Raw genomic sequence first — 17,384 nt, forward strand, 5'->3', positions numbered from 1 at the left:
AAAGGGACATCCTTTGTTGTGGTTAATGCAGATATTACCCAAATTAATTTCCCCAAGCTGCTATATATATATCTATCTCTTTTTATATTCAGGGATATTTGTGATGTATAGAATGTATGCTTCACCCTTCTCGTAATTTGGTTCACCTGGATTTATGAGTTGTGCCTGTAATTGGTTTATACAAAAGCATGTTCCACCAATGTTCCTTTCCTCTCTTCCCATGTAATTTTATGTTTGGTTCATCTAGCTTTTAAATTTTAGCTTTTAAATTGTTAGTTGCTTACAGCACAGCGACAAGCAAGGAGACTTTGGCAAGGCCTATGCTTCTGTAACATATATGAAGGATCCATTATTCTCTTACAGCAGATGGCTGACAGATTGTGTTAACGTATTTCCAAATGAGTGAGTTAATTGTTTGCATTGTATATGCTTATTTGGCTCCTTAGCCGTTTTCTGCTCAATATGACTTGCCCAAATAGAGAGTTGGAAGAGGCATATGTTTCTGCAATAAGAACAGGCTCTTTCAGCGTAGTGCAAGCCTCCAGACATCCAAGTGCTGGAGTAACAAGTCTCAGAAGTGATTTTTCTCCTATATCAAGTTCACATATGGCTGGTTGAATTACATGAAAATCATTTGAGACTATTGTTTTTCTCATAAAGACTTTAAAACAAGGAGGACAATGTGTGATACTTCGCATCTGTCTTACTGTAAGTGAGTCGATACTCGATGTCAGGAATATAAACTACATCCCATGAACGTTGTTTGGGAAGTGGCTGCAAAGATAATCCAGGACAAAGATTTTATCTAAGTTTAACAGCATCATAATCATATGTAAGATCTGTCTGCTTTTGTAGTGATGTTTGTTACCTCTGGGATTAGGGGCAGTTCAGCTATCTTCTTGTGGTGATTTGCCAGACCTAATAAGACCTTCTGAGAGACTGAGCTTGTTAGTTCAGACCCAGAGCCACGTGAACATGGCTGGTCTGCTCTCATGGCCCAAACCTGGTGCGTTCGCATAAATGTAGCAGCTGAGACTGCCATCCTCTCAGAAACTTCAGCACTGTGCTTTAGTGCACAGCACTGATATACAGAGAGATGTAAAGAATAAAGTTGCCATTCGCCAAACAGTCATTGAATTTGTACTCTACAATTTTGTATTGAACTTTATAATAATTCTATTCAGTCATAAGTTTATCTGTTTAATATGTTGTTTTGTGTCTGTCTCCATCTAGAGTTCAGAAGGCTATAACATGAGCATCCCTATGCCAGGCCACCCAGTGAATTTTTCTGAAGTAACAATGGCACAGGCTCGGAAGGATGTGGCTAAACTTGAAGAGCTTATTGATGCTCATGATGTTGTTTTCCTACTAATGGACACTAGAGAGAGTCGATGGCTTCCTGCTGTCATTGCAGCCAGCAAGAGGAAGGTATTGTACCATACCTTGATAATATCCTTGTCACTGTATTTCAGCTCTTGCATATCAACCAGCTGTGTGTACCTAAAAGAACTTTATGGGAAATTGAAATATTTGACCAATCTTTTGTGATTGTGCAGAAATTTTTTCTTGTTTTCCGTAGCCTCAAAGATTCTGTATAAGGCAAAAAGAGAATGTTGAAGAGAGGAAAAAGAAACTTGTATCACAGAGTGATAAAGGTTGAAAGAGACCTCTGGAAGAGATCTGGTCCAACTCCCTGTTCAAAATAGCGCCAACTTACAGCATGTTGCTCAGGGTCTTGTCAGTCAGTATCTTTTGAGGATCTCCCAGGGTACACATTTCATAGTAATACTAAGAGAATTTCATAGTAAGAGAATCATAGTAAGGAGGACTAGACATTACAGTAATGATTGACTGATAGGGGGTGTGAATTGTAGAAACTTGTCTGAAACCATGTTTTCAAAATATATCTCAAAAGTGAAAAATTAGAAAGTAAGAAGTATGCCAGCACTTTTTTGGTCAAAAGTTAACTTTTGGGTTTTTCTTATTGCCTTATTGGAAAACATACTGTTGTGCTGAGCCAATTCATCCAAATTCTGCCCGTGACACTTAGGTAGCATTGAACACTTCAGCTATTTCTGTAGCTTAGGAGTAATATCCTCTCATTACAGGCAGAGAAAAATGAGACAGCTGCAGTATGTGAAATTAAGATTCTGAATTCTTATATTAAAAAAAATAGTATCTGAAGCTTTATAGATTATACTCTGTATACGATATCAGTAAGACTGTATGCATAACTGCTTAGGTAGTCAAAATGTTAAAACATCTTTTGTGGTCAGTAAACAGATCTGGTCAGATGAACCAGATTAAGAAATGAAACATAAGCTTAACAAAATTTTTCCAAGAGAGTCACAAAAGCACATGGGGAGAAGATTTTGAGCCATTTTTTTCCTGTTCTACAAATCTGACTGAGGATTAGGTATGAATGATAGAGCCGTTACTTTTCTGTGAGTTTTATTCTTGAAGACAGTGTGGCATCCAAACTTTTCCTGTGAAAGAATATTCTAAATTACACAGGATTCTGGAAGCAGCATCTTTCTCCAAATTAATGCACTGTTGAAAATACGGTTTTGCTGAAGAATCTAAATTATCCAGAACACTTACTTCCCTTGCTATCATGATGTAGACTTTAGTAAAACAGTCTCAGGTAGTCTTGATATTTCTTAATCCATTTAAGAATTGTGCAGTTCCATGTTTGCTCAGTTAAAATAGCACAGAATCAGAAAAAGCAAATATTAAGCTTTTAACATGTCAGCTTAACCACAGTGCACATCCTGTGTATTTTATGGTATAAATACAATGATGTCCATAGCAATTTATTAAGTTGTGAAATTAACACAAGAGAGTAAAAGAAAACATACATGTGACACAGCTGAGTCAATGTTGTTATATGATCTTTGATTTTTGTATTTCCTGACTTCTGTGATTTTTCAGCTATGACAGCTCTCGTTTCCTAATAGTTCTTAGTTGTTTGTGGTTTCTTTTGTATGTTTGTATTTATTTCCAAAAAAAAAGGACAGTAGAAAGGAGAGAGAATGCAGGTTTGTGGTATTTGCGAACTAGTTCTATCTTAGAAATTCCAAGTATATTCCCCTTTCTCCTGAAGTTTGCATTCATGTGAACTTAATTAAACTTCCTCTGCACCTCCTTTGCAAGCAGGTTTTTTTCCAGATCAAACAGTTCCCTCATTTTTTTAAGCTAAGATCTTAAATCATTTTCATTTCTTTCTTATTCAAAATAGATTTCTGATCCTGAGCAATAGGCCTGTATGTCTTTGTAGCTCAAATGAACTTCCCTTTGCCAGTGAACTACACTGCCAGTGAAAAGATCAGGGTGGACTTCACTTCAGATGTAACTGAGTGTATGTAACTTGATAACTTAATCAGTTCCTACTTAATCCTACAGTCTTTTCTACAGTTTGCACCTGTGGTCTTTCAGTAATCTTTTATCTGTTTAAAAACAGCACAGAAATTACATAAAAAGAGTAAGTTTGCAGAGCTGAGTATTGAAACTGGAAAGTGCCAGCCTGCTATGTCATATGTGTGATGGTTGGTAGTTGTAAGCAGTATGTGCAGTTTTCTATGCAGCCCCCTGCCTGGTTCAATCAGGACAGGGTTGTTTTAATGACCTCTGAAACTTTTCCCCCCACGTTTGCTTAGCTAGCAGTCCCCCACTGTATTTGCCTTAGAGTGTTCTAATTTGTACTTTGAGGACAACTTTTGTAATTTCTTTGTTACAGTTCTCTGATATTCAGTGGCATAGTGTGCCTAACTACATCACAGTTACTTGACTTTCATAGATCACTTTGATGTGAGATGGAGTTCTCCGTCACTGAATAAGCACAGCACTGAGATCTCAAGACAGCCAAACTGAAGTGCTCAGTATCTGCTTTTCAATGTTCTTCATGTTGATAAGCATTTAATGAGAGCTCGACTTCAAACGTGTATTTGTGTGACAACTGCAAATCTAAAGTACTGCTGCACTTTGGACCCCAAGGTCTCAAAACAGGCACACAGAAAATGAAGAACATAGTGAGTGATAATCAGTGTAAAGTTCTCTATAAGGGGTAGAAGTAAGAGTTGGTTTCCCCATGTAATCGTTCAGTTGCCTTGATGATCTTTGATCTTCCTGCAGTCCTTCCTCCCAAAACAAGTATCTTAGACAAACACAAACTCAAATGTTAAATCCTCATGTCAGACGTTAAATCCCTGTTCCAGGTGAACACTGGATACGCTTTATCAAAAACAGATGATTTTTTTTTTCTTTTTTTGTCTAAGGGTCAATCAGTTGGATTCAGTATTATTAATTTCTGATAATACCAGCTGTGCCATGTTATTCATCTTTTGAAAATGGAATACCTTCTTCAGGTTTTACAGGTAGATGTAGTGAGAAGATGCAGTCTTTTAATTGTTGGCAGTAGACCTGGCTGTGCTACCACAGATTCAACAGCATGGTTCTACTTTAGGACTGAGGAAAGAATAAACTGCAACAAGGTTGAAAGTGAAGATCCAGGAATTATTTGAAACACCAAGAATGATGATGGAACTCACAAGCTTAAGGCTAATTCTTGGCAGCTTCCCTCAAAGTCCCTCTTTTAAATAATTCCTGGCTGTAAGAATGAAAAATGACAAACTGCTGTACTAGAATTTCTATCTAAAATATCTGCATATGAAGCGGTATAATATCTTCCTTTATATTTTACTGGCTACAGTCATTATTGTGTAATTGTTTTTGCCTTTTGCTATATCTAAATCATTGCCTGTAAGTTTAGTAAAATCTGCTAGTTTAAGTATTGGTTTTATGATATTTTGGTCATAATGTGTATAGCTTCAGATTACTCTAAGCACTTGTCACAAACTGAAGAGAAAGGGGAAAATGACGGCAGCGTAATTGTGTACCACAGCTGCTTGTGCTCCCCATGTGACTAAACAGATGCATATGAAGACCATAAGTAATCATTAATTGCTTTCCTCACTGAGCAGAAATTTTTTTGGAAGACAGACTTGGTTTCATTGCTTTGTCACATAGGAGTGGTTAATGAGTTGTATTTCAGACCACAGTAAACTGAAAAGACTACATATAGAATTTCAAATGACGTGAAAACTTGTTATTGATAGCCACTGTTGTACTTAAATGGCACTTGGAATGTTTTAGCACTTAGAGAATAAGTGCTAAATATACAGAATATGCAGCAAACTTGAAAATAAATTCTGAGCTGTAACCAAAATAAGTTTTTCTAATAACAGTAGTAATCATTGTGTGAATATTGGGCCAAATTTGGATATATGGATGTTAATTCATATCAGTGCATAGCAATTTCAGTAACTTCAGTGAGACATTGAATGCTAGTTGGTGTGAACCTAGCTTCAGATGCAAACTAGCAAACTAGCACAACACCTTTATGGCATTCCTGTTCCTTTTTTTTTTTTGTCAGCAAGTGTGCATAGGTTTGCATAACAATTAGAGGGAGTTGTTAATTTGTATGAAATTTCCCTGAAAGACACACAAAAAGGTAATGGTTTGTGGACTTCTGAAAGTGACTTATGTTTTGTTTTTTCTAAATGCTTGACAACTGGAATTTTGCACCTATCAGAAAATCTGTGGTTTATGGCTAGGGTGATAGATATGCAGTTAACAGGCAGTTTGTCCATCTACAACATGTGAGGTTTTTTGAAATCTACAGTGAATAAAACCTTGAGGCCTTTTTTCCCCCTCCCGTTTTGGCTCCCTTAAAATCTGTTGTTCTCTCTTTATTGTCCGCAGTTGGTCATCAATGCTGCGTTGGGATTTGACACGTTTGTTGTTATGAGACATGGACTAAAGAAACCAAAACAGCAAGAATCTGGTGATTCGTGTTTCAGCAATGCCTCTGGTTCTTCTGATCTTTTGGGATCATCCCTGTTTTCAAATATCCCTGGCTATAAACTGGGTTGCTACTTCTGCAATGATGTTGTGGCACCAGGGGATGTGAGTAGAACCTTATGCAAATGGTGATTATATATCTCTTTTGTTGTGACTTGAATTTTTATTTCCTTTAAATCATGTTTCATAAAGGGATTTGTTTTATGTTCATGTACACAGGATTAAGAAATAGCTCATCTTTTACTTGGAAGATCAAAGAAATTAATTGCACAGAACCGAAGATGTTTTATGTAGTAGGGCAGCTAGTTACTTTTGAGTTACTTTTTTCTTTCCTTTAGAATTGTCTATCTTTGCAGTCCACCAGGGATCGGACGTTGGATCAGCAGTGCACGGTCAGTCGACCTGGATTAGCCATGATAGCTGGAGCTCTTGCAGTGGAATTGATGGTTTCTGTTTTACAGCATCCAGAAGGGTGAGTCATTTCTGAGACAAGGGTTGGTGTTCAAAAGGTGTTCTCTGAGAAATAAGATTTATTTAGTATAATCTTTTGGGAGGAGGAGGAGGAGGAAGTACACATTAAGTAAGACAATATTGTAAGGTGTAATGTTACCTGTAAATTAATGTAATGTAGAGGTCATATCTACTATATTACTGTAATTTAACAGTGCTTAAGAGAGAACTGATTTTATCAAATCTTAAGTTTTTATCTTGAAAATTCGGGAGTTTTATCTTTCTGAGTTTAAATGTAGACAAATACTGAGAATATTTCAAAAGAAGAAAGTATTCCTCTTAGTGGATCTTGGCATTCCTTTGCTCAGGAGAGTGTTGGACTGTAATGAGGACCTATCATAACTACTTTTGTTGCATGAAGGGCTTCGAGATAAGCAAAATATTGCCAAATCTTAATTAAAATTAAGTAGGTTTGGTACAGAAATTACTCTGAAATTCTGTAACCTGAAATTTAGGCTGGTTTTCTGTCTTTAAAATCTGTGAAAGAAAAAGTGAGTTGGACATATGTTACAAGTCTCTGAGACTGATTCTGAAAAAGGGTTTTTGTATTCCTATGCTGAATCTTAGTTATTATGAAACAGATTTTCCAGATAGGTTCCTTTCCAGATTCTAAACTCTAAGCTGTAACAAAGTGTCTTGAAACTTACTGGAAATTTTGACTTTCAGTTTGTTGTCTTGTTCTAATTTTCCTTCTTGGATTTTTGGCAGTGGTTATGCTGTGGCCAGCAGTAGTGATGATAGAATGAATGAACCACCTACTTCTCTTGGACTTGTTCCTCATCAGGTAAATAATTTGTAAGTAAATGCTTTTGTTTAAAAGCTGGGAACCTGATACAAGGCGAGCACCACAGACTTTGCCTCCTTAACAAAAACACACTCTGTGCTGATTCCATTCCCCGAAGGACTGACTCTCTCTGTTTGTTTAAAAAAAACTAAAAAGCCATCACACAAGCCAAGGTAGTTGTGTTCCTGTCATTGTCTGTCCTACTCGTGGACACACAGTTCCTGCTACCTACTTAGCAGGAGTTTATTTGGAGCGGACAGTATGTGAATAAGGCAACCTCTGACTTTTCTATTCCCCGTCAGAGCCGACAATATGAGCGTCTCACGGTTACTTTGGTTCACTTTTTAAATCCCTTCTAAGTTTGAAAAAAAAATCGAAATCCACCCAACTCACAATTATTATAGTTCTCAAAAATATTCATGTATTTCTGGTGCATTATAGCAGTCTGTTCTACTCAACCCAAACTCTAGTTACAAATGTGTTAAGGAAACCATGTTTCAGATTGCTGGATAGAGTTGTCTTTATTTGTTATATTGATACAGTCTTTCAAAAAACTGCCAGCTGATCATACCCCCATGGTCATAGAATCATTTAGGTTGGAAGAGATCGTTAGCACTGCCAAGCCCACCACTAAACCACATCCCTAAGCACCACATCTACACGTCTTTTAAATCCCTCCAGGGATGGTGACTGCAACACTTCCCTGGGCAGCCTGTTCCAGTGCTTGAGAATCCTTTCAGTGAAGAAATTTTTCCTGATATCCAATCTAAACCCCCCCGGTGTAACTTGAGGCTGTTTGCTCTCATCCTATTACTTGTTACTTAGGAGAAGAGACCAACACCTACCTCACTACTTAGAGAAGAGACCAACACCCACCTCACTACAACCTCCTTGGGATTAAAAGTATTCTGTGTGTCTTTCTTTATGTTGCTTATCTGAGTCACTCTGTTTGGATGCTTCCATTGGATAAAAAAATAATGTATTTGTTTCTAAGTGGTATTTTTAGATTCTACTGATATTAATTTTTTTGCGCTAAGTATGAAATCTTGATTCAGAAAAAGATAAAGCCACTAGTTAATTAGTAAAAAAAAAATTAAACAAAAAATTAAATGAACTGAATTTTTTTCCAGGAAGTGTTGTGGAGTTCCTAAGATAACAGAAATACAAAGCAATGTGATATTGGAAAGACTTGATTTTGCTGTTTTGCTTTCTTTTCCTGAGTGTGGGTTTTGTTTAAAAATGGCTGTATTTTCGTATTCTAACATTATGTATGGCTTGGTGTTTTGGCAAAAATATCTTAGTGTTAATACCATTTAAATTGCTATTGGCTTCCAAGATTTATGCCTTTTCAACTGCATTAAATATGTGGAGTGCATGTTGGAAGGATTTCCCATAATAGATGTCAATATTAATTAAGGCATTATTATTTGCATTGCAGAGCTACTTAAGTTCTGTTCTTAGTGATGTCTTTTCATTTTAGTAGACTTATAAAAGCACAGAATGAAAAAGATGATCAATACTTAATACAAAGAGTTCATAGTCTAAATGATCAAACCTTGATCCAAAGTGTTCTCAGTGCTGTCTCTGTTATGAGAAACAATGGTCTGGAATTTTAAAATTACGTATCAGTAGTATCATATTAACAACACAGTTTAGGAATGCCCGACAGTGAAGTTTTCAGGTTATATGTTATAGAGATGAGAAAAAAAAATGTGTTTAACAGGTTATAGCATGACTTTTTATTTTTGATTAAACTTTGCAATCAGAAAAGTCAAACTCCAGGTGGTGCTGTGCCTCTATTTATGTTTGAATAGTGCTGCATTTAGATAGTTGTGCCATTATGTGTATATAGAGAAACAGTAATATGTGTTGAGTATAAGCTTACTACAGGTGTTACTGGGGGTGACAGTGTTAGAACAGTATTACCCTAGTTATAGCCGTTCTTTATCTTTTTATTGGATGTATGTGTCCAGTTCATGTGGCATTTGGGAAATATTTTTTGTAATTATAAAATAGTATTGTAATTTTTTTCATCTTCCAGATACGTGGATTTTTATCAAGATTTGATAATGTTCTTCCAGTCAGCCTGGCTTTTGATAAGTGCACAGCCTGTTCAACCAAAGTAAGTCTGAGCTTGTCTGTACTTTATTTATATGCACAGAATGGTCTTGCTCTCACTCAGTCTTGGGGTGCTGAGGACTGCTTTGTATTTGACATTTTCTCTTACTTCCTTAGGGCTTGGAATCTGTGTTCTCACTTCAGCTAAAGTTCTTTTGCCCTCATACCCTTCTTTTTTAGCTATTTTCCAAATTTCTTTGGCATTACCTCTTAGCGTGCTATCTCCACGTAAACGTTCTAGTCATAGCTAAAGAAACCAAGCAGAGATTAGGGCCAACACATTTCTGACAAGTGTATCCCATAAATACTGTCAGTATCTTTTAGCTTTGTAGGAAGGAGTAAAATTGGTATTGTTCTTAGTAGTTTAAGAAATTATTTCTGTTGTCAGATGAATAAATGTCTTCTTAGCTTTCTTGAACTTAGTATCATTACAAATATGCAAAGTTGTCTAAATTTGTGTTTTATGATACAAACCAAACATATAAAGAACACTTAAGAAAAATAATTACTTCCATAACATTTCTTTATTGAAAAGACTGTTTCATTTGTTGACAGTGTTGACAGTCCTCAGTCACCTAATGGATTTACAGCTGGTGCTTGGATCTGAGCTGTGTCTTGCCAGAACATTAGGGCAGTCCACTAATGTGTCTGTGTGAGGCCTCCTCTTCAGTCTTGGATTGTTTTCCTGTACTGTGGCCTTGAAAAGTTGTTTTTTTCTGGCAAGTTTTCTATGTCTATGTAGTGCAAGTTCAAGAAGTTTTGACTGGGATATCTCAATATGAAGATTCAGAGATTTTGACTCATGATTTGGCCTGCTTGGGAGTGCCATTAATTTAGTTCACTTTTATGTACCTTGAAACTTACTGCAAGAAGTTCTTTCCATTCTTTTCACTGCACTTGTCCTTTCAAACAGCTATCAAAAACTCTTGAGGCACCATCATTTTTTTGAGCACTTGCACAATTTCTTCTTCTACAGTATTCCCGTTATTTCTCAAGGCTATCTGGGCACGTTGGACAAGTTTTGAAGGACTATTAATGTCCATTTTCTCCTCAGAAGTTCAAGCACTAAACTTAAAACTGCTGTTATTTTTAGAAACACATATCTACCCTCTTGAATACCTGAAAGCTCAGCAGTAGCTAAAAGTGATTATTTTCTCATCTTTTCCAGAAGTATGGTTTGCAGAAATTCTATATGTGTTACCTAAAGTAATTTGGTTCAAAAAAATACTTATACGTCAGCAAAAAAAAAAGAAGGAAAAACTTTATGATGCTGGAGCCTGAGAAGTTAAACTGTTAGAATAAGCTTTTTCTTTTTTTCGTTTGTTTTTTTTTCCCTTTTTATCTCCAATCCAGGACATTTTGATGTATCTCTAAAAACAATAAAAACATACATTGATGCAGATAAATTCAATGCAGTTATCAATTTTTTGTTAGCAAATCGTTTCCTCTTGGAGGTCATTTTAAGAGAGCCCTGTTTTACATAAACAGACTTGATGATTTAATAAAAACTGACTTGGATTTTAGCAGCTGTGCTATTCCCAGAGAGATCACTTTTCATGTGGTTTGTGTATTAAATTACTTCTCTGCTGAAAAGGTTGCTTCATTGGCGCACGTATTTCCTTACAGTAGAAATACAGCGTTTGTTTAGTTTGCTAACTTTCTGTTTATTAGCATAAGAGTATGTCACCCTGCATTATCTGGAAATATGATGCTAATACTTAGAAATGACAAATCCAATTACAATTTAATTGTAGCCTGTATGTTTGTTTTGCCTTTTTTTTTAATGCAGCGATTTAGCATAATTTCATCCTGATCTAGGTCAGATTTACTGTAGATTCAATCTTTTAGCACAGGAGAGAAATAGCTTTTCTGATATAATTGAATTTGCTGGTGCCTTATTAATTTTCTTCTTTCTTATGTCAGCATTTTCTTTCTTGAGCTCTTGTTGCTCTGTAACTCTTAAAATAAAAAACTAATGAATTAGGAATTTAAAAAAAAATTCCAGTACATTCTTAAGCCGTCCAGTACAGCTGGATGACTTGGGAGAAGCTGCTAATGATCTGCATGGTTAGAGATTAGATTCCATTTCATTTTGACTCAGTCATGACTTCACTTCTCTGTTTTTGAAGCCGAAGAGCCCAGACGTCCAAGCAGCCAGCTATTCCTTACCCAGAATTGTCCCAAACAGGCTGCATGCCAGAGAAGCTTCCCGCAGGCAATTGTTCAGGAATTTTGGGATGGTCGCAGCAGGAAACCAATCTATTTTTATTCTGGGCCAAATTTTCCTTGTATGATTTCCCCCTCTGTGTTATTCTGGTTCTGCACAAGCATGTGCTAGAATGGAAAGTATCCTCTTTCAGAGCTAACGGCGCTGCACTGCCAGTTGAGTGGTAGGTCTGAGGAGCAGTGTGAGCTCTTCTGATGCATTTCCTCTTCCATGGCAAACTTGTTCTGTTGCTGAGAAGGGGGAGTCCAAAGTTCTGTAGTATAGGTATTTATTTGTAATAACTTCTTTACAGAACGAGAATGTTAACCTTGTTACTTAGTGTGCTAATTAAGCTGCCTATTTACACTGTTGGGAGCAAAATGAGGATATATTCTCGTAATATTATGGTGAGGAGCATTACAATCCCGTAGAAAAGTAGAGTAGTCCTGATCCTGTGCTGCTTGATCCTTGCAGGCAACTGGCTAAAGCCTTGAAACATGAATGTTAAAATATATATCTTTATTAATGCAAAACTGCCAGTTTATATTTTCATGAGGGTAATGAAAATTTTCCTGTTATTGCTACTCTCCTCCTTGTGCATCATGGAATGAACCAGGAGACCTCATAGATTCAGAGTTTAATGTCAGAAAAGATTATTTCTACTAACCAACTTGGATATACAGATGTCCCCTCTGTTTTTACATACAGCTTACTGATCTTGTTTCCTCCAGAGTTCAGATTTATAGTCTATGTTCTAGAAAGCTAACTTACTTTCCTTAAAGCTATCTCCTTCCCCTACTAAAATTGTTCTGATATGTAATTATCTCCACTATCAAATAAAAAAAAAGGCAGCGTAAGTATCTCGACTAATTTTCAAGTTCTTTCTCAACTTTCTATTCAGTATGCTGAATAACTGAGCTGCTTAAGTCATCAGTTTTTAACCACTGAGTAATTTTACTCATTGCATTTCATGAAGGGGGTAGACACCAGGATCAGAGATGTTATTTTAGGCACTATGTTACAATTTCTGTTTTCAGTCAAGATATTTCCCTGTCCTTACAGATGTTTTCCCTTTTAACATCCCAGGAATACATTAAACACTTTTGCTGTGACTTTTACTAAGTGCCTGTGTTGCGTAAGCTATTTATGAGTGTTTCAGTCTTGAAATCTATCATCATGGAGACATAACAATGCTCTTATTGTTCTCATCTGCTAACTGCTTTGCATGCATTTTTACTTTAAATGGTTCTGATCAGTTATGACACTAACCTGCACTGTTCAGTAACTTACTGATTTTTTTCAGTTGAGATAATTTTGATTCCAGCAAGCCCCTTCATATTTGCCCTAGCTGCACTGAGGAAAGACTTTCATATTTGCTTTCTCCCACTGATAGCATATTGTAAGATCTGTCAGCGAAATTGTTTTAGATCTTTTCATATTCTACATTTCTCAGTTCAAGTACTGTGTTGATGTTAAATAGAGATGTACAAGTCATGGGGGAAAAAAAATGCTTGGTCTTTCCTGTACTAAAAAAAGCTAACACCTGCATAACTTGCAGAAATGATGGAGGAAATGGGGAGAAATGTTTGTCCTCCAGGAATGAACACTGCAAAAATTTAAAAGAATGTTTAAAAAGAGTTATTTCTGTAGCTGTGCTGTAACATTAAGTCTATGTAACTGAGTCCATTTATAACTTTCCTTATTTCCTGTATTTACATATGCTAACATTTGACACTTCTATGTACAGTGCAGCCTCTGTATTAATATTGGACAGATTTCATTCAGCCTTAAAGAACGCAGCATTAATAGGCATATTTTCAGCATACTGAGTTAAATGTAATACTTTTCTTACTTTTAACGTGGCATAGAAAATTGCTTTACGATAAGTGACATACAGAAATTTCACTTTTGTTTTTCCTCTTGGAAAAAATATCATTTTAGCTGTGGGGAGCAGGATGCAGGATTATCTTGCCCATAACTTTTGAAATCTCAGGCAGTCTTTACCTCTCTGGGTATCAATTTTAAATTCAGTGAGAGAATTGAAATAACACGTATTTTCAAAATTAGTTACAGTGAGGATGGTTTTACTGCTGGTTGCCTGAAAGGTGCACATTCTTGAAAACAATGCCTGGTCTTACTATTTCAAAAATACTGAATTTTTATTATAAAGTCAGCAAAATATAATATAGATTATCCCAAGTAAAGGATACTAACAGAAGGAAGCTGTGATGTGTGCTAAGAATGCCACATCACATAGAAGTGATGTCCATGGTAATGTGACCATTATGATGGAATTTTGTTCCCTTAGAGGAGGCCAAATGTGATCAAGAACCCCAGAAGTCTCCAAAGCAACATTAACTTTAAACATTACCCTATTTTGTGAAGAGAGAAGAGGGTGTGGAATCTGTGGTGCGTTCAGTTTTGCGCACTGGGGAAGGTGGGGAGGTGTCCGTACAGACAGGATGGATGTTAATTGGAAAACGGAACTTAAAAAAACAACAACACTGAAATCTAATAAGGTGGGAGAGAGCTCATTCTCTCTGTCCTATTTCTGAAAAAAATACCTGGTGTTGATAAAGTATGTGTAGATCAGCAGAGAAGTTATGTCTTGTTACTCCTTGCTTAGTCCAACGTGATGACTGGAAACTTCATAGCTAATCCTATGTGAAGGCAGCAGCGCCAAATAAACTGCCTTGCACATAACAGCTCCACAGTAAAGGCTGGAAACGGAAGGAACGTGGGGAAAGATAGAACGTGTTTATGTTCAATCTTAAATCATACCATTTACCAGAATTCAGAAAGCAGGTTGGCATTCCCATGTGTTAGCACCGTTACAGCAGGATTGTAAGAGTTAGGAATGATGAGTGGTTTGTACCAGTCATTCAGAGTTGTGGGATGCAGGTTTATTGATAGATAGCATACATTGTTGACACCAAACAGCCTCCCAGAGTCAACAGAAGAGAGGTTTTTAAAAAAAAAAGAAACAAAACTTGATGTTTATCATATGGTACTGAAGAGAAGTAAGGTTGTTTAGAAATTCAGTCAGATCACAAGAAGGGTAGTTCAAAACTTTAACCTGAAACCTTACCTGTTGCTGGCAGTGTTTACATGTCCTCTTCTCCCCTCCCCCAGACATGATGATGCTAGAAATCTTTAGTGAACAATTGCTCTTAGCCTTTCTGTTGTGTCTTTGTTTCAATTTCTAACATATCTGTGAAATTGCTTCTGAATCAATTTATTGTTTTGTTATGTTTTCTCCAACTAAGATAAATGTAGCAAGTATAAAAATTCAGGAGACTTTTCTTTTTTTCTTTTCAACCACTCTCTCATTCTGTGTTGTAATTTAGTTGGAGTTACAGCAGGGACTCATTTCTTGCTGTTATTACTTACTATTTCTCTTATGGAGAAGAAACTAGTGTGCTTCACCACAACAAATCAGTAAGATATTATTCCATTTTGGCTTATGTTGTTAATATATTTATCTGTATTAAGAATTGACGTGGTTTATAAAAAGTTAAAGATCAGTTTGTCTTGTGAGACTAAACCACCCACCCGAATATTTTCACATGCGTGAGGATTTGTTTTGCGTTCAGGGCTCTGAGCTCTGAGAGGAGGATGCATTTTTCAAAACTTCTGACTTCAGGATAAGTAAAAATCTTAGCCTCAGAAGCTAGCAGCTGTATGTGCAGTGTCGAAATGTTTGTTTTGAGTGTGGGTGTTTGCAACTGTATTTAAATGTTGAAAACCAGAGGATTGTGTCTTTCATGTATTGCTGAGCAAAACCAGTTTTTATTACCCAACCCCCTATCCTAAGATAATTGTCTTTAGCCAATCCATTTGTCTTCATCACGTAAGATGACTTCTTCCTGCATGGCAGATGTAACCATTAGATATCTTACGGACTTAAAGTACAACTTGGCATAGAAAATGTGTTTAAATAACAAAGTAAAATGACATTCCTCCCCAAATCATTATGGTTTGGGGTCTTGTCTTCATGGCACAAGGGAGGTAGATAGCTAAGGTTTGCTGCAAAGTGTGTTTAGGAGCCATTCTTCAGTATTGTGTTCTTGGCAGTAGCAGTTTTGAACTCCGCTGATTAAATGATTAAGAAGGTTTCTTGAGGGGGAGAGAGAAAGAGGAAGGGTGAAAAAAAGAACAGAGAACATACAACCCTCTGAAGCTTGTTTTATTCCCTCTTTTGTTCCAGAAAGTCAGCAACTCTGTTGTTATTACTTTTGGTTTCAGAAGAGTAAAGTTGCTAGATTAAGAATCCCTTTTTAGTAATAAGTAACACACTTTTGCCCTTCAGAGAAGAAAACAAATGATTTTGTTATTCCGTGTTTCTTTTATTTGGTGAATTTGTTAAGTGTTTCCTGATGTTTAAGTGAAGTAGCATGTCGATTTATGCTGATGTGGCAGCATACCATGTTAGATAGTAGAATCAGAGCTATGTTGCAGAGAATCCCAGGATTTGGTCCAAGAAGCAGCTCATGTGACTGACTGGTCCATGGTGTTGGCTAGTTTACTCGTCTCCAACTTAAATAGCAATAAAAGAAGTAAAAATACATTCCAGTGCTTGTTCAGTGATCTTAAATGGATGTAGGATATTATTGTAAGCAGTTGTAAGTAGGAGAGAGAGTGGTTTATGAAGTCTGTCTTAAGTAGAAATCTGTATTGTCTGAACTAAAAGAAAAAAAGAATTAAGTGAAGGCTTTAAGTGAAAATAGTACACTCATAATATAGTTTCTGCACCATGAATAAGATGAATTTTCCCATTCTTAAGTTTAACTAACCTTAAAATACTGTTTTTAAGGGGAAGAAACCTGCCATTGTGAAAAACAATTGATTCATGTTTCTGACAGGTTGTATTTCTGTTGAACTTAAATGAAATTCTATGGGTCTTAGAATTTTTTTATTTTGTTTTTTCAATATTTCTTCTTCCTCCAATTCAGTTACATTTTAACTACAATTAGTACAAAGCAAAGGACTATCAATCGGTAGGAAAGAGAGAGCATCACCACAATTTTCTTGTATTGACATGTTCAGTATCTAACTATGTCTAGAATACCAGTTTTAATTATTTATTCTAATGGCAGCTTAATGCTGTCTTGTCTTCTCTCTCTGAAGCTGTTACAGAATGCATTTTGTGTCAGTAGAAACAAAACTGAACTAAAATACTTTGACTTGAAATAGATACTTGCTGATGGACGCTCATATAAGAATTGCAAAAACAAAGTTGGAAAATACTAAACTGGATAAAAACTAGGAACATACAATGTGTAGTGGTGGTAATGATGCTCATCCTACCATTGCTGAATGTAGAAACAGTTCAAACCTAATTCTGTAGGTTTCTGTCTGGAACTCAAAAGGTCTGTTGATCATTTTGCTGGATATGAGTAATTTATAATTGTTCTTTTTGCTTCCGAAAGGTTTTTGCATACTTGCAACCTAATGCTTGCTATTCCTTTATTTATCATTCAGTTATTCCAAGGATTCAGTGCATATTCATCAAAGAAAATATAGACACAGTATGCTTCATGTCTGCCATTTTTTCCTAAATTTTTTATTTGTAAGCTGAGGAATCACTTTAAGTAAGAAGAAAAAAGCCCACATGTTCCTGGCTGGAACATATACAATTCTTTAATATTAGTGACTATTAAAAAAGTCATTCAATATGTTGACATATTTAGTGCAGCGAGACCAAATACTTGTTCATGTCAGTTATGTGCAAAGAGTGCTAATTGTCAATTGTTAGAGTGTATATAAGAAAAACTGAACTAATTTGAAAAATTGACGGGGTTACATAAAGGTTCAAGTCTAAATTACATGAATGAAAATTTTCAGGCATGCAAGGTTATGGTCCAATCACCCTTTTGCATTGGTAATTTTAATAGACGAGTACTTCAC

At 36.1% G+C, this 17,384-nt stretch overlaps 1 protein-coding gene across 2 annotated transcripts in view; it reads left to right on the forward strand.

Moving 5' to 3' along the window:
• The window catches only part of ATG7 (autophagy related 7), a 371,865-nt gene that overhangs the window by 19,893 nt on the left and 334,588 nt on the right, over positions 1-17,384 (forward strand). For both annotated transcript variants that reach the window (XM_068419882.1, XM_068419881.1), the window contains 5 exons: positions 1,234-1,428; positions 5,761-5,964; positions 6,216-6,331; positions 7,078-7,153; positions 9,195-9,275. In XM_068419882.1, the coding sequence (XP_068275983.1) occupies positions 1,234-1,428; positions 5,761-5,964; positions 6,216-6,331; positions 7,078-7,153; positions 9,195-9,275 (672 nt within the window). The remainder of the gene's footprint in view (positions 1-1,233; positions 1,429-5,760; positions 5,965-6,215; positions 6,332-7,077; positions 7,154-9,194; positions 9,276-17,384) is intronic.

Source organism: Nyctibius grandis, chromosome 29, assembly GCF_013368605.1.
Source record: "Nyctibius grandis isolate bNycGra1 chromosome 29, bNycGra1.pri, whole genome shotgun sequence".
Classification (NCBI taxonomy): Eukaryota; Metazoa; Chordata; class Aves; order Nyctibiiformes; family Nyctibiidae; genus Nyctibius; species Nyctibius grandis.